At 43.1% G+C, this 21,531-nt stretch overlaps 2 protein-coding genes and 1 pseudogene across 2 annotated transcripts in view; 1 reads left to right on the top strand and 2 right to left on the bottom strand.

The window, feature by feature from the left end:
* The window catches only part of LOC131192588 (potassium voltage-gated channel subfamily D member 1-like), a 68,316-nt gene extending 53,920 nt beyond the window's left edge, over window positions 1-14,396 (bottom strand). Inside the window, exons 1-2 of the mRNA XM_058171847.1 lie at window positions 13,696-14,396; window positions 13,462-13,590 (exon numbers count right to left, since the gene is read on the bottom strand). The gene's annotated coding sequence lies outside the window, so the exon portion shown is untranslated. The remainder of the gene's footprint in view (window positions 1-13,461; window positions 13,591-13,695) is intronic.
* Window positions 5,866-8,845, bottom strand: LOC131190630 (potassium voltage-gated channel subfamily D member 1-like). The gene is made up of 2 exons (XM_058167975.1): window positions 8,706-8,845; window positions 5,866-7,614 (listed from the first exon to the last, which is right to left on the bottom strand). The coding sequence occupies exon 2, from the start codon at window positions 6,982-6,984 to the stop codon at window positions 5,866-5,868; it is 1,119 nt and encodes a 372-aa protein (XP_058023958.1). The 5' UTR covers window positions 6,985-7,614; window positions 8,706-8,845.
* Window positions 14,397-15,486: 1,090 nt separating the features above from the next.
* Window positions 15,487-16,183, top strand: LOC131190629 (transcription factor A, mitochondrial-like; annotated as a pseudogene).
* Window positions 16,184-21,531: the final 5,348 nt, after the last annotated feature.

Genomic DNA, 21,531 nt, shown 5'->3' with positions numbered 1-21,531 from the left:
AGGGCAATTGACTTTTCCTTACCTTTTTAAGGTGCCCTTGTGCACTATTTAATAACTACAATCGAATTCAGGCCTTCCCCCCCCCCCCCGCCCTAAAAAAAAATCCAAGCATCTACCATCTTTTTATTCTCACCAGTATTTGCTTCTGAATTTTAAGTTAAAAAATTATGAAAAGGAAACCAGAGCCAATTACCCTCCGCCCAAATGGAGCAAGGAAAGAATCTATAATCTCTTGAGTTTAATGATTTTGAAATAACCCCCAGTTCCCTTTTTGAGGTTGGAGAGCTGGTCAGATCAGTAGAGCTCAATGGGAAGCAGCCCATAGCTCTTCGTCATTCTCACTCCTAATAATTCTTTACCCCTTAATTTAGCCCCCAGCCAAATTTCCATCCACAAAGGGTCCATTCCTACAGCCACGATTTTAACAGAATTCTGTTTCAGTGGCAGCCAGTTCTCTCCTCTCTCCGTGGCTCTACTATAAATAATTCAATTCCTACGTAGGTTCCTTCACTGCCTGGAAATTTATTTATTTCTTTCCCCTCCCTTTGGTTACACATTAAGTGACTTAGCCCATAAAGAGAAATTACTCAGCAACAACAATAAAAGCTCAGAATTGCTGATCTGGCTGCATCCAGGCTGGGGAAACCCAGCACTGGCATTGCCCCTGCAGAACTGGACAAACAGCCAAAGACGCCTTTCAAAACACCTCATGGGTGGGGGGGGGAAAGGGAGGGAAAGGGACAATTAAACTAAATTAAAGAATCTTCTTTGATGCTAAGATGGAACTATGTCAAATAGAAAGAGCAGCCGGATGCACCTTGAGCCTTTCTCTGGGTACATGTTGATGCCACGCCACCCATTCTGTGGCAAGGCACTCCCTCATACAAAAGGCTGCAGCACCCCAGAGCTATTTTCAATTTGGATTTTTCTGCATGAAGGATGGTGTCCTGTTAGCTGAGTATGCGGGAGGATCGAGGGCTGGAAAACTGAGGGGAAGGAAAGCTGTCAGGAGATTTTTGTTGAGAATTGAGAAGTCCATGGGCAGAACATTGGCGGAAAAGAGACAAACTGTACTAGGAACAGAAAGGAACAAGAGACAGGAAAGAGGAGGAAAAATATGGCAGCCAGGGAAGTATGTACAACTTATTCTTCCTCAGGGCAAGACAAGCTAGGCGCCCCTGACAGAGTGGCTGAATAACTGAGGATGTTGTCCAGAGGTCAGGCTGGAAAATGGAGAGCTGGAGAAAAGCTTCACCCAGGCCCTGGGTACAAGAATGGCAGCAATGGCCGCGGTGTGGCTCAGGCTGTAAGATAGCCTGTTATTAAAACACAGCTGCCTGCAATTACAATTACTGCAGGCTCGAGTCCCACCAGGCCCAAGGTTGACTCAGCCTTCCATCCTTTATAAGATAGGTAAAATGAGGCCCCAGATTGTTGGGGGGGGGCAATAAGTTGACTTTGTATATAAATATACAAATAGGATGAGACTATTGCCTTACACAATGTAAGCCGCCCTGAGTCTTCGGAGAAGGGCGGGATATAAATGTAAATTTAAAAAAAAGAAAGCAACAGCAAGAGTACTCTGGAGACTGTGATCCAGCCAGCCTTCCCCAACCAGCCTACCTCCAAATGTGTTAAGACCACCATTCCCATCATTCCAGGCATGCATGACCATGTTAGGGAGTGCCCTTTTAGAGCCTGAGGTGGGGGGGGGTTCTCCTGCACTTTCAAAAACCGTGCAAAAAAAGTCTATGAGGTGATAACAGTAGCAATCTGACCTAGCAAGGCAGTTTAGAGAGAGTCAATGTCACAGATGGATCTAAATTAAGTGGCCAACTGTTGTAGTAAGCTTGATGGCTTGATGTGATTCACTGGATCCATTAAGCATTAACATCAATCCTGTAAGGTAATTCATTCTATTCCCATTTTACAGGTGGAGAATAGAAATGACAAGGTAGGACCTTGTTCATTTTTGCCCTCCCATGGTTCTCTCCAGCTATCTCAAAAGCTCAGTTCCACCATTTTCCTTCCTGTGTGGCTAAAGTCCTAGGCCAAAGACTCCTGAGAAACGGCTGCTGTGACCTGATATTACACACTAGTCCACACCAGAGCCGCCCAGAGTAGACCCACAGCAAGATGAGCAGAAAATAAACATAATAATAAATAAAATGGTAAATTCCTTCTAGAAAACACACCCAAGGTAACATTTGGCAACAGCCAGTATTCTTGATTTGTTATTTATATCAGGGATCTCCAACCTTGGCAACTTTAAGCCTGGAGGACTTCAAATCCCAGAATTCCTCAGCCAGCAAAGCTGGCTGGGGCATTCTGGGAGTTGAAGTCCCCCCAGGCTTAAAGTTGCCAAGGTTGGAAACCCCTGATTTATATGACCCTTAGAAAAATAAATTCTATCCAAACTGCTAAGACCGTCCATCATTGGGGCTCCCTGCAGAGAGCTTTTCTTACCCAGGAAAGCAAGGAGTCCTATTGGGATCTCATGGGGAGGGGGTGGAGGAAAAAGCTGTGCCTCTGCCAAGCTAAAAGAGCTGCAGAGCCACTGGGAATCACTGTGGTGATTAACGGTGAGCTTGGCTTAATATTCTGCTGCTTAAAGCATCAAAGGCTGGTCCATGTATACCCAGCAGAAAAAGGAAGAGCTGTGTGAGGGCTGCCGGAGAACAGGCAAGGGAGAAGGCCATGAGGAAAAAGAGAGACTTTATTCCTGGCGGAGATGGTTACCAAATAGGATGCCAGGAGACCTCGCTTCCTGAGGGGGAAAGAAGCTCAGATGCCTTGGTGCCCCTTTATGTGGAAACAGAGGCTTTCACTGACGTCTTCAGGGCTGGGAACTGGGAGGGGAGGGTACGTTTGCCGACAGCGGGTATCTCTCTGTCACAAGTGCAAGCAAGTTATTAAAACTTAATTGAGCGGGATGGGAACAGGGCAGATAATTAAGCTTCCCAATAATGGGGACCATCAGATTTCAGGAGAAGAGAGTGGAACGAGAAAGGAGAGTTTTGTGGCCTGGTTGAGAATAGGAAAGGAGCTGGGAATTATGGCTGGGATTTACTGGGAAGGGTAATTCTCAACAGAGGCCTAGCAGAGGCTGGGAAGGAGGGGAGCCAAGAGTTCTTGCTAGCTCAGCTGCTGACACTGGGGAAATGTTATAGCAACCAGTGGGTTCTCATTAAGTTTAGACACAGCAGAGAAAGATGATTCTTTTCATTCAAACTAGTCACCACCTGTTCATGCTCCTCTCTTCCTTCTCCTCTTTGCCAGACTCCCAACGGTCCTGATCCTGAAGGATCAGCCTTCAGTACCAACCTGGCCCACTTCCAACATATAGTGAATCAAGGCTCCATTTGCCCTGGTCTGGAGGCACAATCTACCCTTTCATGATTCAAAATGTCAGGAAATAGGCATATGGATACATTCTGAGGCGGGGAAAGAGCATGTACCACAGCTTCCTTCTACCATAATAATTCCTTCTATCCTAAAACCCTGTTGTGTTTCTGGCCAACCCATCATGGCACTGAATTACCTGCTCCACATCCAGAATGTGGAAAAATGAACATGATCTTTAATGATTGCCTTAACAAACCCATCACCCAGAATTTCAGTTTCAGCAACATCAATTCCAGTTGGTAAGATAATAATTTCCTTCCTCTGAGAAGTGGATCATTTCCTTACTTTCTTCCTCCTTCCGTCCCTCTCTTCTTTCCTTCATCAGAATCAAGCCAAAACATGCACAGTAAATGACACTAACTCCTTATCTAGCCTTTTTTCTTTCTCCTGGTTGCTTATTTTCAACCAGAGTCCTAGTGTCTGATTCAAAGCAGCACTCGTCAAAATCTCTTTCTCTTATCCTTTGCTGGTGGAGATTCATAGGCAAATGTCAAGACGATTTAGGAAATTTGGTCAGACAGACTGAGAATGGCTTCCAGGGAGCCTTGAAGCCTGAGAGCCCTTTTCTTGGAAATTAATAGTTGGTCAAAGGATTATTCTGGACAACTTTTGAAGATACTCCCAGTATATCTGACCAGATTCTCCAAATCTCCTTGACATTTGCCTGTGGCTCTCCAGAACTCCCTCCTTTCTAACTGCCTTTTCTCTTAACCCTGGACCAACTGCATAGAACTGTTAGGATAAAACGGGGGTAATTCCAGATGTTACTACCCTTGGAGAATCTTACAGGGAGAATGAGAATTAAAAATAAAACTAGGTCTCATACAGTCGCAACACACGTTCATAAGTTCTCCCAGATGGAAGCCGGTGGATTATAAAAACTCCCAACTTTGATTCTACACTGAAGTCTTGTGGCAGCCTGAATGCTCCCAGTAACAATAAAACAAAACAGATACAAAAATAGATGCCAGAAGTAATGATTCATTGGAATACAGGAAAGCCCTTTGTTAATAATAAACCTAGTAGCATCGCTTAGCCTCAGGCTTCCAGCAGACTTCCAAAAAGGCCTTGATCTTTACCACCCTGAATTTTTCAAAATAGCCACCCACATCTTGCTTTTGCTCACAGAACCCCTCTTTTAACTCTCTTTTTCTGATGATGCCTCAATTTCTCTTTATATTGTAAATAAACCTTTGGGAGAAGGAACTTGTCTTTTGCTAATGGTAAATAATAAAGTGCTACATATTATATGATACATCAATAACAACATGATTTTAATAACAGTAATAATTTGATTAAACCTCTTAATTTTAAAAATGATCATATGATACTAACCCCATCATGGAATGTGAACCCTGGAAAGCCCAGAAACGAACTGGAACTAAAATTTTATACAGACCTTGAGACACTAGATTTTCTTATCCTGTTCTAATGTAACACATGATATCCACTTGGATTCAAAGGAAAAAGAGAATCTATCAGTTGACTAAGGAAAATAAATCTCTGAAGGCAGCTGACATTCTGAAACACCAGACCCCCAGTCCCAATGTTTAAAAATCCAGCCGACAAGTATGCATGCACAAGCGCACCCAAAATCGTTTTTTGATTTTCCAGAAAGTGCATACAATTCTAGAATGCGTACATATCCCCCAATGTGGTAGTTTAAAAAGGAAGATTAGTGCTTCTGTACAGCAGCCAGAGCTATGATTACAAGTCAGTGCATTGTGTACAGAATAGTGAAATGGAGGAAATGCTATATTTGAAAGAATAGGCTAAAGTTTTCATCCATAACAGATACAAAAATTTTTGAGGGAAAAGATCCACTTATTTATACATCTTTCCTAAACCCACCCTCCCTCCCTCCCTCCCTCCCTTCCTTCTCCCATTGTCCTTTTAGTTTGCAACTCCCACTTATTTGATCTCAATAGGCCCCATCTCAATTTCTCTTGGTTCTCATATGGGTGCCTCATCTTTCCCCAAAGATAAAGGCACTTTTTTTTTTGGCAGTATCTGCTTGAAGATAATGCCGCATTCATCTCAGAATCATCTAAAGGTGAGGACACATGTTCTCTCTTTCATTTGGCAGAGCCACCTTTTTGCCACCACTTTATGAGTGTCTAGGGAAGAGGTTATCTGGAACCATTTGTAGATGACATAACTTCCAAACCAACACAGTGACCTGTATGGACTCAATGCTTACCCATCTCCTAATGGTTTGGCTCTTATGTCTACTCTGGAAACTGACAAGCTCCTAATTTCCACAGCTCATTATCTGATGATAGCCTGGACTTGGGGTACATTAATTAACAAGGAAGTCAGGATGCCATTAAATATCAACCTGATAATCAGCTTCCAAAAGAAGTGTAATTGGAGATTTTTTTTCTTATTATTTGAGCAGGGAGAAGAATGAGATAAATAGTGTAGAGCTGAAACTTTAAGGCCATGTCTGAAAGTGGGAACTCACCCAAGTGTGGTCATGGTGACAATTGTGTACCAGAAGGCAGCAGGAATGCTGGTGAAGTTGGTCTCCGTTGTGCTCTTCTCAGCATAGAACATAACAGTAGCAAAGATGATGATAGCCATAGTGAGGGAGAACAGAAGGAAGCCCAACTCAGAGGCACAGCTCTTAAGAGTATAGCCCAGGATCCTTAGGCCCTGCGAGTGGCGTGAGAACTTGAAGATGCGGAAGACGCGGAAGACTCTCAGGGTCACAAAGGCCCCAGAGACATTTTCATTTTCTGGCATCACCAGCCCAATATAATAAGGCATGATGGCCACAACGTCAATGATACTCATCACACTTTTCATGAACTTAAAACGACTTGGGGCAGCAAAAAGCCGCATGAAATACTCAAAGGTGAAGATGAGGACACAGGCTGTGTCCATGCAGAAGAAAGCTTTGGGGAAACGATCTCCACAGGACATGTTTCTCTTCTGCCCAGGAGGTGGCCGGCATGGGATTGTCTCCACCACATTGGCAATAACCGAGACGGCTATGAAGAAACCAGTCACATAGTAGAAGACCAAAGCCATGGTGCTGGTGTGGGGATTCTCAAATGCTCTCCAGAGCTGTTGGCGGAATGTGCTATCTGGTGGCAAGGAAGTGTCCGTGGCATTCTCGGCTTCTTCATCCTCAGCCAGGCGCTCTGCATTCTCCTTCTTACGATCTCGGTATTCCTCCAAGCAGCAGTCGCCGATCAACTCTGGGATGATTCCATAAAAGGATAGCTCTTCATCAAAGGCCTGTATGCACTCCTGGCGGGGGTAATGGAGCCTGCCGGTACGATAGAAGTTGAGAATGTGCCGAAACATCTCTGGGTCCCGATCAAAGAAGTATTCCTTACTGTCTTCGTCGAAAAAGAATTCCTTCTCAGAACTGCCTAACAAGGTATCTGGATAACGGTCAAGGGTATTCTTCCACGTTTGGAAGCGTTTTCCACTAACATTGACCACTAAGATTTCATCATGGCGGCGTTTATTGTCCAGAGGAGGTTTGGGCATAGGCTTCTTGGCCAGTGGGAGCCAGCCCACAGCTGCTGCCCGGGCAAAGGGCAGCCAGGTTGCCACTCCTGCAGCCATACTGTATAAGCTGTATCACCATCAAAACCTCTATGCGCTAAGACTCTTGGTAAATAGGGGCTTTTCTAGTGGAAAGAGGCCTGAAATAATTCTTCAGCTGGTTACTTTGGTCAGTTGCAACCATAAGTCAGCGACTTAGAGGGTCTCAATAGGAATGTAGCCATCTGGATTAGTTCTGTCTAAAATATCCAGGCACAACAAAGTATCCCCAAATGTGACGTTTTTTCCTCCTGTGCAAAAATATCCAAGCTGTTTTCAGTGGATGTTAACAAATCTGGATGCATTAGAGAACTTGCTGCCAAACAGCATTCCAGCTCTGTATTCAGATCAAAATGTTCTACTATCAATAACTGTGGAATCAGAAAGAGATAATGCAGCTGACAGGGGTCTTCTCCATAGTTTGCGCCTGGTGACAGATTAATTTGACCATTTGGTCCTGTGCAGACTGAACATAACTTGGACACTCCTCTCGGGAAACCTGCAATCAATTATATTATTCTGCTGTTCTTTGTCTTTTGATCCTTTCTTCCCGTTGGCAGAGAAAATGGATGGCAGGATACCAACATGGGATGGGGAGGTAGGAAAAAGGGGCTCAGTTGATATCTTCACCTTTAGGGAGGACACACATCGCTGTAGAAAGAGATTGTGGGGGGGGGTTTTGGAGAGAAATAGAAAAGCAACAAACTATGAGAAAGAAATAACTGCATGCCATTAGATTATGGCATTTGGAGTGAATGCAGCAGTTCTTAAGTTAATGAACTTATCCTGCTTTGAAAACTAGAACCTCAAAATACTACATGAGAAATATGGTTTAATTAACTGCTAATCCTAAAAGGCACTAGTTTGGGATCCAGTCTTTTGACTGCATTTCTGGAAGAGGAACCAAGAAGCCAGTCAAGGGAATGAGATCCACAATTACACACCATCCTTGAGGAAGAGCCTGGAAATCAGCTCTTAGGTAACTATGTAAATCCTTCTCCTGAGCTAGAATAACATCTAGGAATCTAGAGCTCAAATGACTAGAGGAGCCAACAGGACTTATTTCATACTGTTAAGAGTCAAAAGGCCATTGACAGAAAAGTATGATGTCTCTTCATAATGCTGTGTCCAAGATTTGGCATGAGGAAGCTTTGTCAAAGAGTTTGGCAGAGGCAAGGGAACACTTGTCATTTCTCTGTACCTACTAGGGTGTGAAAACTGCTGTTTCTCAGGGCAAACTAGCAACGGCCCCAGAGAAGGGAGGTTGGGGAGAGAAAAGAGTTATTTCTCAGGAAACACCCGCAGGATCCAAACAAACTTTCCCCTTTAGTTGTGCCAAGAGTTCCCACCTCTAACTGGAAGCTAGACTCAAACTACGACATGCCTGCATCTTTATAAACAATTTGAATTTTTTTAAAAAAATCCAACAAATTAAGGTGCAGGGGGAAACGGGAAGGAGGGGGGATGGGAATCAAGAAAAGAACATGAGAAGACTTTGGGCAGGAGGAAAAGGAAGAACAAGGCAAGTCTGAAAATGGAAAAAAACCAAGTTCCTTGTGGGAAGGAAGGAAGGAAGGGCAAATTTAGAGAAGGTGGTGATCCCTGATGGAATGGTGGCAACTCGGAGGAGTAAAGCATCAAATCTAAGATGCTGAAGGCGTGAAGAAGCCCAACCTAACTGGTATGTGGAGTAATTGGGGTGGGTTGCGGGTGGGGTGGGGAGGCTAACGCAAGACTCTTACCCCGGAGACTGTCCGAGAAGCAGGCAGTAGCCTGACCACCGCAAACCTCGGTGTGTGGTAATGGGATTCGGGTCAGGAGGTGCCGAGCCGCCCCCAGGACGCAAGCTACAAGGCTCCAGTTGCCCTCGGCGGTGCCGATCCTCATCGCTCCCTTCGGCTCGCCCGTCTGACTGTGCCGCGCTCCCACCCTCCGGGCGCCGTGTGTATGTGTGTGTGTGCGCGCGTGTGTGTTTGTGTATCTGAGAGTGTGTGCGCGAGTGTGGGTGAGCTGCATTCGGCAGGGAGGGGGCAGAGCGAGCGGTTGGCAGCAGCGAGTGGCTGCATCGCAGGCGGCGGAGGCGCGCACCCCAGGCAAAGCTCGGGCCGGCCGGGGGCCAGCAGGAGCAGGGAAGGGAAGACGCAGCCTGGGGAGGGTGTGGGTGGGTGGGTGGCGGCAAGAGGTTGGAAAGACAAGAGGCGGGAGGAAAGGAATGGGATGAATGGCCCGGAATGGAGGGAAGAATAGGAACAGATAGACGGAGGAGTTCAACAGGAGAATAAAGCAAAAAAGCCAGGATGGATACCGAGGAGAAGCTGGCGTTAAGAGGAAAGAGAGACCCGGAACGGAAAAATAGCTTGCCGAGATCACGTAGGGGGGGGGAGGAAAAATAAAAATAAACCGGACATCTTAAGAGTGCATCGAGAGGGACCGGGATGCTCTGGGGACTGCTTAGAAACTAGAGATGGGCAGCTGCAGGAGACAGGAAGTGGGGGGGAAAAGACTGGAGAAGAGCCCGATCAACAGATAGCATCTTCAAGCTCGTGAAAAGTGCTTAAGAGACCGGAGGCGGAAAGAGGCAGAAGCCCGGGATGGGCCAAACAAGCAGGTGTGAAAGAAGTGCAGAGGACCGTCGGGATCTGGCAAGCAGAAAGGACGCCCGGGCCCTTCAAACGCCTCGAGGAATCGGGCGTCCCGTCCACTACCAAGGGACCCCCTGCGTGTCCTCCTTTTTTCCTACCCGCCTTTCCCCCTTTTGCTTCTGCTGGAAACCTACTTCCCAGCAGGGCTGCCGTTTAGACCCGGGCTATATTCCCTTTTCCGACCGCAGCTCAGAAATCTTGGGCGATGCGCAGTGCTGCTGCCTTAACATTTTATGAGCCTCCATAGGAATTTCAAATTTGGTGCCATGCAGAAGTAGAAAGAGGAGGAGGAGGATCAGGGAAAGAAAGGGCATAATCGCTACAGGGCGGGAGGGGCGAGCTTCTCTCAATGAATCCGGGCTGCCGCTCCTCCTTCCGATCTCGCACAGAAACATCCCGGGCTCCTTCCTCACAGCGCCCCCTCTGGAGATGCCGGGGAGCGTGGCTTGCCGGGTACGCAAGAGCCTCTGAACCACAGCTCTCTCGCACCCCATTCTTACCGTTGGGTTCATACAAAATCGAAACGGGGTGACAACATCCTAAGGGGGAATGTTCTCCCTCTTAAGACTAACACCCTTCCCCAAAAATCCCCCTTCCCCTGGGGAATGCTGAGAAAGGCTAAGTGGTTTCTACATCCGAATTTCTTTTCTGTTATGGGAGCAAAAGTAGCAGTAGGGCCTAAACTGGCACAAATCAGGAACCCTACATTTGGTTAAGTTCTTGATCCTGCTGAATGTTGAGAAGTGTTCTTTTTTTAAATTTTCTCTTCATCTGAACTAATACATACAGGACTGGAGATTAACAATAAGTACAGAACACAGAGAAGACAATGTTTTATTAAGTTAATGTTATGATTCCTGTGGTGTTTTTATGATTTCTAAGTTTTGCTCCTGTTTTATTGATTTTTTTTTGTTTTTAATTGATATATGCTTCTCTGAGTGCCTCTTGGCAGAAACAGCTACTTGCAAGTGCAATAAATCAATGATACCTCTTCATCAATCTACATCATGCAGTATAAAATAGCAAAAAAAAACAACAACCAACCAAACAACTCTCTGCCCAAAGAAGCATGCAGCTGCAACTTTTATCACTCCTAGTTCTTCACACTCTGTGACTAGGATGGACTCTCATTTCCCCATCACTTCTGAAGCCAACCCAATACCCCCAATATGAAGATCATCATCATCTCCTTCTGCTTAATTCTTGGTTTTTGATAATGGCAAGCCTGTAACAGAAATGAAAGGGAGAATTATTGCTTCATCCACATGATAGTAAACTTGCTCTATTTATCGCAGGAATTCCTAGCAGGGCAACCATGGGCTATAAGATGCATGTAGAAACCTTTTTTGCATTGCAACATAAAAATGTAATAATGCAAAGCTGGCCTATAGCAAACCATCAGCATCATCTTTATTTTGAAGATGTCCCTGGGCCCCACATGGGCCTCTTAAACTTCCATAGAATTAAAAGTATCCCAAACCATAGTTTGGAAAGTTGTTCACGTGGCAAGAAAATGGACAATAAGGAGGAGGAGAAGGAGAAAGTCCTGCAAAAGTGTGTGTGTGGGAGAAGTAGAAGGGGCAGATGAGTAGGATCTTAATATAGCAAGTGCTTTGTAATCTTATTATGTTCCCTGGACAAAATCAGTGGCAAACTCCCTAGCAACTCTTTTGTGACTATATTCACAATATATTCCCCATATTCCTAATTTCCCTCTGTCTCCAGCCCAAGGTTAGGGTTAGATGCTGCCTTTCACCATACTCTTATTTCACATGCAATTCCCTGTCATCACAACAACACAATAGGTAGCATCTTCTCTTCCCCTGCCCCCATTCAAGGTGCTCGAATCTAGCTCCTTCTTGACCTGAGAAAATCCCAGCTGGCAGATGCCCATGAAGACATATGGCTTCTCCAGGAGAGGATAATAGCTTGCTTGGACTTTGGTTTTCTTTAACAGAAAGCTAAAATGTGAATTGGCTAGAACAAGGAATAGAAGGGAAGCCTGGTGGATTAGGCTGGACAGATAGTTCATCATGCCAGCAGAAAGCAAGAACCACATTACCAACCTCAGAAGCAAAGAAATCCAATTTTAATAGCAAAGATATGGTCGAAGGAATTTGTCAGCAAAAACTGACGAGCAGAATTGTGTATCCTGTTATTGTGTTACTGTATTCTATTACAGGATTGTGTCCTGATATTAACAACATTAATCAACATCCCAAATATTCCTGTATGTTCAATTTATTTCACATTTATTCCTCAATAGTGCTTACACCAAATCTACAAGCTAAGTCAGTATTCTTCCTCCTCAGCTTCCTCAGATCAAATAGAATATTTGCAGATGAGCTGCATACACCTCACTTCAAGCCAAGTGGGAAAGTAGCCGTATTAATTTTAATTGCATTTAATTTGATGATCTAAATTACACTTACTTCATCTTGGTCTTGCTCAATTGATGTGTATCTGCTTCTTCAACTACGCCTGAGATTGCTGCCTGTACCTTATTATTATGGCATAGCAAGTTAGGTGGAGGCAATGAGAGGAGGGAAGTGTGTAAACTTCAAAAATGAGCTTTTTTAGCTAATGCAAGATATGGCTACGTTGGTATGGACTATGAGACATCATGTCACATATCCAAACAGAAACTAAATAAGAGCAAATGAAGATACTGGTGCTTATTCAGTAGCAGAAACTGGGGGGGGGACACACATGGATTAAAATTCCAAATAATTCACAAGGCTGTTCTTAAAATGTCTTTTTATACATCTTCTAGGTTGCATCCCAAACATACAAACTCTCTCCTTTAGGCTAAGAGAACTGCCATAAACACAGTTACAATAGCAGGAGAAATAGTAGGAAAACTTTCCTTTGTACATGATACCATCTCCTGTTCCCAAAGGGGTGGAGAGTTTACAAGTTTGAATGCTATTTTGGTAGGGTAGGGGTAAGCATCTCCTGGTACCTGAAGATCCTTCACACCTGTTTTGGTTCTCTCAGATCAAAAAAAAATGCCTGTGCATTTCACCTGGCCTTTATTTTTCTCTACCAGTTTAAAGCAATACAGAGCAAGAGACTTTGCTCGTTTCAGGGATAGAACACAAAATAATAAGAGCTGGAAGGGACCTTGGAGGTCTTCTAGTCCAATACCTCACCCACCCCACCAATGCTCGAGCAGAAGACCCTATATCATTTCTGACAAATAGCTGTCCAGTCCCCTTTTTTGAAAGCCTTCAGTGATGGAGCACCCACAACGTCTGAAGTCAAGTTCTTCCATTGGTTAATTGCTCCCACGGTAGGAAATGTCTCCTTAATTCTAGGTTGCTTGCTCTCTCATTGGTTAGTTTCCAACCATCGTTTCTTGCCTTGCCTGTTGCTTTGGAAAATAGTTACACACACACGTCTTTGTAGGAGCCTCTCGAACATTGGAACAATGTTATCATGTCTCTCCTAGTCCTTTTCCTTAGACTAGACATACCCGATTCCTGGAACTGTTTTTCGTACGTTTTAGCCTCTAAACCCCCTTGCAAACTCTGCCTGAAATCAGGGGAAAGTGGCAGCCGCTGAATCATCGGGAAGTCAGGTATTGCCCCTAGCACGATGGGCCCGGCTAGAGAAGGGAAGGAACGCGCCGCACCTGAAGGTGGGAGGAACACGGAAACACAGGGAGAAAACGTGCCGCGATCGCGCGGTTCTTTTAATTCCTATTGTTATTAATAATCCATTTCCCACCCCTTTCTGCCCCTGCGAGTCAGGCTACTTCAGGACCTACCAGAACAACCCGACTGTAAAGGTCCTAGCCGCGTTTAGGAAGAGAAGGCTCACCCTTCTGAACGAAAGATGATGATGATAAACAAACCTGGTGATCCGGGGAGCGGGAATTGAGGTCCGAGGCCGCTTTCTGACGTGGTCGTGGCCACGTGGCGGGCCAAGAACTCCCTCAGGCTGCGGGGATCCCGAGGCTACATCATATCCTTCGCCCCTCCAGCTGCAAAAAAAGAGGCCATTAGAGGCTGGAACCCAGCGCAGGCGCCTGAGACCGTTTGTAAACCAAGCGGAATGGGTTACGTTTTTTTGTGGGGGGTTTTTGCACCTCGTTGTATCTCGGTGGTAAGACTTCTTATTTTCTTGTTTATCTCCTAGGATATTTTTCAGCTCAGAGATAGGGAACGCATCGGGAAGGGAAGTCAGTCTTTACAAGTTTCCTCTTCCCGTTCCAGAAAGCCTTAAAAAAATTATGAAAACTTTGCATCGTCTGGCACCGATTATCTTTAGCCAAGAATTTCTGTATTGGTGGTTTATGGCCTAGCAGCTGTTGCTGATCGCTGGTTTCAAAATGTAGTAAATAAATAATATCTCAGTAACTTCTCCCAATACACTTCCCAGAGAGAAAAAGATTCCAATCACACATGGCCCCAAGCCACAATTTGATTTATCTTAATTTGGCTAAACTAATGAGTCAAAGACAACTGTGGCTCTAACAAGTCAAAGAGTGTGCAATTTTGGAGGCGGGGGCTGAGGCCCACTGATGGCATAGCACATTAGCAAACATTTTCTAGTGTCTAGTTCACATACAGTGTTAAGCCAAGTTAAAAATAAATACCATCCTCATTATGGTTCAGTATTATGTGTGAACCCTGGTTTATGATAAAGCAGCTTCCTGTCTTTTTCTTTCCTGCGTGTCTAGACTATATGTTGATTTTTACAGCTATATGACTGTCAGATATGAATAGATACAGGTTTTTTTTGCTGTATTGGGCCTGTTTAATTTCTATCTAGTGCACAGGTATGAAAGAAACAGAGCACCCTTAAAACATCTTATCCATTGTATGATTGCCAGGTGATCAGGACTATAAATCCTACTAACTTTTCCAGACTTTTTTCAAAGTCTGTTCTGCCTAAACCTGCCTAAACTATAGGAATAGTTCCCCTTTAGAAAAATGAATGTAACTACTTGCTTACAATTGCAAATGCTGTTAAAGGTATAATAATAAAGCGGCAGACATGATGGGGCAATGTATGTCATGTCAAAGAAGCAAGCCAACAAAGCGAAATAAGGCAAGTGATTGTCCCAGAAGAGTTGAAATCCTTGGTTAGATGGAAACACCCAATCCCCTGTTCCTCTACAAAGCTACAGTACTGCAGTGAATTTTATAAAGTTCAGAGAATGCACTAAGCTTTAAGAAATATCTTTAGTATGCCCTGACAATATGCAAGAAAGCCTTGGTTATTTTTGATTCCATACAAATAAACTAAGGAACCTGGGGTGACTTAATTTGATTCAGTGAAGGCCACGTTTGTTGATGGCTGATGAATAGCCAGGCATGGGACCTGTTCATCTTTCCATTAAATCTGGGATCCAGTTGTAAGAGATTTTTGCAGCTTCTAAAATAGTATATCGTTTCCGTTTCAGAAAGGGGAAGAGAAAAGTGCTGATTTTGGAAAGTAGAGAGATTCATGCGTAACCAAAAAGAAAGGATGTAATGAGGCTCTTGTTTTTTGTGTTTTTTTTGGTTTACATTTATATCCCGCCCTTCTCCGAAGACTCAGGGTGGCTTACAGTGTGTAAGGCAATAGTCTCATTCTATTTGTATATTTACAAAGTCAACTTATTGCCCCCCCAACAATCTGGCTCCTCATTTTACCTACCTTATAAAGGATGGAAGGCTGAGTCAACCTTGGGTCTGGTGGGAGTAGAACCTGCAGTAATTGCAGGCAGCTGTGTTTTAATAACAGGCTTCTTACAGCCTGAGCCACACCGCGGCCCTTTGTTGACAATTGTATGAAAAGTATGATGCTTCCGGTCACCCTTGGACCGTATCGGTTGCGCGCGGGGTTGGAGGGGAGGGCAGAGGTGCGAGGGTCGCCTGAGGAGAAGAGCGCAATGTTGGTAGCGCTGGTCGCTCGTCTGTTAGCCTCGGTATCCATGTTTGGGCCACGTGGCGTCCTCAGATGCACTATCACTCCTTCACTGGGGAAATGTTTTTCAAAATATTTTAGTTCTGACAGTTGCCCAAAGCGTCCTCTGCCATCATACCTTACTTTTCTAAATAAACAGTGTGACTTCTACAAGAAAAAATATCCAGAATTGAACAATCAGTACCTCATGAAAGAGGTTGGGCGTATCTGGAGGGAATTACCACAACATGAAAAACAACATTATGAAGCAGTTGCAAAATCTGAATGGGATACATATAAAGAACGAATGGCCAAATATAGATCTGAGCTAAATCCTGTAGAGGAGGTAGCTTTGAAAGAGGAAAAAGGGATAAGGAGGCAAATAAGAAAACTAGCAAAAATAAAAAAAAGAATTAACAGCATTTTGAAAACCAAAAAGAAGTCGGAGTTCCTTCAATATTTTTGTTTCTGAACATTTCCAAGAAATTAAAGGCACCTCAAATAAGGAAAAGTTTAAAGCTTTATGTGAAGAATGGAAAAAACTGCCCAATCCTCAAAAGTAGATCTACAGCCAGCTTGCAGATGATGATAAAAGTGGCTACGAAAATGAAATGAGATAATGGGAACAGCAAATGAAAGCAAGTGGGCGTGGAGATCTTCTAAATTATAAATTCACAGCGTGACACACAGCGACACACACACACACACACACACACACAAACCTGTAACAGAAGAACCTTTAAGCTGAAAATAAATATTTGGAAAGCAATATTGTTTCATCAGCAACAAAGAAAATCAGTGCAAGAGTAAAGCCATCTGAGGAATAAGTTTAAAAATGTCTTATTCCTGACTGCAGGTGAAAATCATTTGTCATTTATTGAGGATTATGCCCCATAAATACAAGTATTTTACTTTTTTTGCAAACAGTCAAGCATTTATAACCAAGTTTGTGGAAATTTAAGTGATCGCTAATCATGAGAAAGGTATTTTTCCCCCCAAAAAAATGTCTAAAAGAGAAGAAAAGTATGATGCTTCCTTGATGCTTCTGCATCATTTTTTTTGTTTGACAGACTACAGTACTCTTTCTAGGCTGCAGAAGTCCAAACCACCATTAAAAGGAAAGATACGGAAAACAGTAACTCCTTACTGCCATCTAGAACAGGGGTCTCCAACCTTGGCAACTTTAAGCCTGGCAGACCAACTCCCAGAATCCCCCAGCCAGGAAAGGCTGGGGGATTCTGGGAGTTGAAGTCCGCCAGGCTTAAAGTTGCCAAGATTGGAGACCCCTGATCTAGAAGGTAGTGGCATTTCATCACCGAGATACAGCAGCCCTAGCAATACCCAAAGCTATTACTTAAATAACTGTTTATACTTTAACATATAGAATTTTGGGGAAAATCAATCTAATTTGAAAATGATTCATAAACCTGGAAGAACTAAGACATTGCATTGCTTAGATGGGAGATGGGAAGGAGATGAACATGGTCAGAAAGTCAGGCTAAGAGGGGTTTTCTTCATTTGATGTATTAGGAACATAAGATACAAAATTGTTTTGTCCCAGGGAAAACATTCCAGAGGGGAACACACCCAATTGTAAGAATCATGTGGCTGTGGTGAGTTCATTGTGAGCTTTATGTTATGGTTCTTTAACTGGTACTGTCAAAATTTTCTTCTGAAACATACAAATTCTTATGAAGAACCCATGTGCAGCTTTGAAATATGTCTGCAGTGGTTCAACCCAGTGGCAAAAGCAACTGTACCAAATATGAATTTCTCCTAAGATTATCTTTTTCCCAGCCCACTCTTCCTCCTTAATAAATCTTTTTTTTTATTGAAAAAGTTTTACAAAAACAAATAATTTTTCTCCCTCCCCCCTCCCCTCCCCAAAACCCCTCCCCTGACTTCCCAGAACAAACACAAGGTATAGTTCAATAAACAAACATTCATACATTAAATTTTTGGAATCTAACACAATTATAGTCCTTCTCTTTCACATAACCTGACTTCTTCCATTAAAATCAACAACATCCTTCAGTCAAAGGCAATCTGAAATCTCTTAATCTGATATCTATTTTGAATATAGTCAGTCCAGTTCTTCCATTCCTTTAGATATTTTTCTAAAATTCCTTAATAAATCTTAAGTCAGCTAAGTTTTTCGCATTTATTTCTGATGTTCAAGGCTTTTGGATTTACTAACTGTGGCATGGTGGGCAGAATTCAATAAGTGAAGAGCTTGTTGACATGTGATAGATCAGGAATTATTTGCTTAATTTCTAGGCTTCAAGACCAGAGCTGGAAAAGCCAGGTTTTTTTGTACTTTCATCAACAAACCATATTTACTTGTTGCTTTTCCTTGAAAGTGAAAAGTAGCCGATCGCTTGCAATTTATACTGAGAAACGTGCAGCTACATCTCATTGACTTAAAAACCATGTGTGTGTGTATTTATGTGTGTGTGTTGATGAATAATACATGTGCAGCTTTTTAATAGTACAACCTTGCATGAAATCATCACCTCTTAACCTTTTCAAATCCCTCATTGCTGGGGTAGGGACAGAACTCTTAAAAATCTCCTGCATTAGAATGATTCAGCAGTTACGCAACTTTCAAGCTTTTGCTCTCTGTGTACAGACAGAGCGTTAAGCAAAAGGCACCTGTAGAAGAAAGGGTGTTTCTGCTGCCCACTAAAAAGCTACTGTGCAGCATGCCAGCAAAGGAAAGGAGCAGCCCAATGCACCATGGGGTTAAGCCAACCTCAACAACTAAGTTCATCTCTAATGGGAACTGGGAACAATCTAATGGGAATTCAGTATTAATTGGAATTTGCTATGGAAATGCACGTCTTCTTTGGGAAAGAGAAGTAGTGATGGAATTCTCCTTACTGCCCATTCTACTTGGCAGGCAATGACGATGGTGCCTGATCCAAATAAAGGCCAGTCTTTCTTAGTGAGCCCCAAGTTTGCCATTGAAGTCATCATGCTACACCGAGATATTAGATTCATTTGCTTCTTCCACTAAGCACAGGCAATGGGCTACCTCACTCCAGGACCAGTAGTCGGTTTTAGACTTCTCCTTCCCCCCACTGCCTTTTGATTGGACACTCCTGCATGAATCAACCTCTGAATCAGCACAGAGAGAACAACCAGCACTTAGCAGCGATCAATACCAGCTCTGCTCTAGCTAAGAGCTGTTCATCACATTGGCTAAAAGCCAACCTCTCCCTCCCAATTGTAAGTCAGGCAAGCAACCAAAAGTATCCCAAAAAAGACTTGTTTGGGATACTGGCTGAGCCGGGGAAGGTGATCTCATTAGGATGGGAGAGGCACAAATCTAGTATTCTGGTTTACCTTCTGGCTCAACCAAGACTGCCCAACATGGATTAAAGACAACAGGCATAGGACCAAAGTGGTATGTTGGCTGTAGAAAAGGAATACTTGGACTTTGGCTTTTCCATACTGAGTATATAAGATGGTATGAGATGCGCAGGTAATTTATGCTATTTCAAGGCTAACCCTGCCATTAAGCAATTAGCCAGTCTTGATGGCTGTCAGAAAGAGAGAGAAAGCTCTTCCTTATATGTTACTACAGCATCAGCAATAATGTGTGTCTGTGTGTATAAACTTGTATACATTTGGCAGAATTTTGTATTATAAATGTGATATTCTTTTTGTAGCCAGAAGTCATACCTTTGGCACACACACACTCCTTTTGTTTTCTACTACAGACACAGATTAGACCTTTGATAACTTTTAAAATAAATATTAAGAGAAACTCCAGGAAAAGATGCTTACTTGCAACTATTATCAGGATGGCCAAACAGAAAATTCTTATCAAGCACCAATGTATGTATGTTAGGCAGATGAGCGATACTTTGGCCTGATCAAGAAGAGCTCTTCTTACGTTCTTACACAGAAGCATAAACACTACATCACTTCTGAATGTAGGGGCCCATTTTTTTGCAGCCACTCACAATATAGTTTTAAAGAATGGAGTTTGAAAAAAGAAGGTATATCGTGCACAAACTGTCAAAAGATGGTGGGATGCAGAGAAGGATCTGATTCGGTTCCTGTACATTTGATAATACTACGGAAGATTTAGTGGAAGAGGCAGAAGTAAATGGAAAAATCCTAACTTGTCTCCACTATCTCCAGCTGGGGCTGGGAAAGTGTCTGGAGAGTCACTATCAGCAGTGTAAATCAACCTTCCCCAGCCTTGTGCCTTCCAGATGTGTTGAACAACTGCTATCTGATACAGCAGACAGGAGTGATGTGATCTAAACTTGAAGGGTACCCAACTGGGAAATTTTATTTAAGTACTACTGAACTTGACGGGTCAGTGCTTTACCTCAGTAAAAATGCAGCTTAATTGTTTGATAGCATAGCAGCCATGAAGACTTTGCAAAAGGTATTCAAACACCACATTGTGTCTACATTGTGTCTGCAGAGATCATAAATGTGCAAGCAGTGGTGTTTCCTGTGGCTGTGGAAGGGAGAGTTGGACTTGAAGAAACAGCATAGGAAGAGTGCTGACACTTTTGAACTTCGGTGTAAGTAAAGAAAAGATTCCTGAGAATGAGCCATGGTGGTTCAGTGGTTAGAATGCAGTATTGCAGGCTAATTCTGCTGATTGCCGGCAGTTCGATCATAACTGATTCAAGGTTGAATTAGCCTTGAGCCGGTCAGTAAAATGAGGACCCAGATGGTTGGGGGAAACATGCTGATTCTGTAAACCGCTTAGAGAGGGCTGTAAAACACTGTGAAGCGGTATATAGGTCTTAGTACTAGTGCTAGAATACCATGGACAGCTAGGAAAACCAAGAAATAGAAGATCAAACATATTTACCCAAAGTTCTACTTGAGGCACAAATGCTCAAATTGTTCTACAGGTAGTCCTCACTCAATGACTGGTTTTACTACCATTCAAAGTTACAACGGCCATGAAAGAGGTGCTTTTTGGCCTGTAATGCTTTCCTGGCTGTCATAAATTATCTGAATAGATTGTCATGAAGAAAATGTATGTATTCATTAAGAGTTGACAGTGACTTGATGGCATATGATCAATCAAATCGCCCCATAAGTATCTCCACTTGAGACTTATGGTGTATTAATTATGAAATCATATTTGTGCCAAAATAATTGTAATGAGGTCAGACTTCATCTCAGCAATGGGTGGGTAAAGTTGGACAATGCAATAAGACAAATGACCTTGCCTATATCTAGACTGAAATTAGCAGTTTCTGTTAACTAAACCAGAACAATGTATATTTCAACCATTATATCCCAACTATCCCCCCAAAAAATAAAAATAAAAAATAAAGGTTATCTTATCCTTCAAGATAAGATAACCTTTATTTTAAGGGCCTCTGGTGGCTCTTCATTTTTCCCAAAGCATGGTCTTCTCAAAATGTTCTTTTTTTTTTTATTTGCATTTATATCCCGCCCTTCTCCGAAGACTCAGTCTTAATCCATTTGTATATTATATACAAAGTCAACTTATTGCCCCCAACAATCTGGGTCCTTATTTTACCTACCTTATAAAGGATGGAAGGCTGAGTCAACCTTGGACCTGATGGGACTTGAACCTGCAGTAATTGCAAGCAGCTGCTGTTAATAACAGACTGTCTTAGCAGTCTGAGTCACTCAAGGACCCAAATCAAACTCAAAGCAGCTTATACAATGAAAAAGTGCTGATTCCATGTTTGTTTATTTGTATCCCACCTTCGTTTATGGGAATAAAATAGTCACGAGCATCCAGGCCCAGGAAACAAGAAGCAACTGGTGGAAGCTGGTTAGAAGGAGATTCCCATCTGGAAGTAAGGAGGAATTTTCTCACAGTGAGAACAATTTACCAATGGATTATTAGCTTACCTATTATGGAATTGTGCATGTCCATTGCAGTAGGTTTTCAAGAAAAGACTGGACAACATTTTTTCTGGGATGGAAGAAGGTTTCTTGCCTTAGGCAGGGAGTTGAACTAAAAGACCTCCAAGGTCCCTTCCATCCCTATGACTCTATGGGACCGACTTCCAGTTAA

The sequence above is a fragment of the Ahaetulla prasina genome, chromosome 2, assembly GCF_028640845.1.
Source record: "Ahaetulla prasina isolate Xishuangbanna chromosome 2, ASM2864084v1, whole genome shotgun sequence".
In the NCBI taxonomy this organism is placed as follows: domain Eukaryota; kingdom Metazoa; phylum Chordata; class Lepidosauria; order Squamata; family Colubridae; genus Ahaetulla; species Ahaetulla prasina.
The sequence above is the reverse complement of the archived record's forward strand: the minus strand, read 5'-3'. Positions and strand labels throughout refer to the sequence as shown.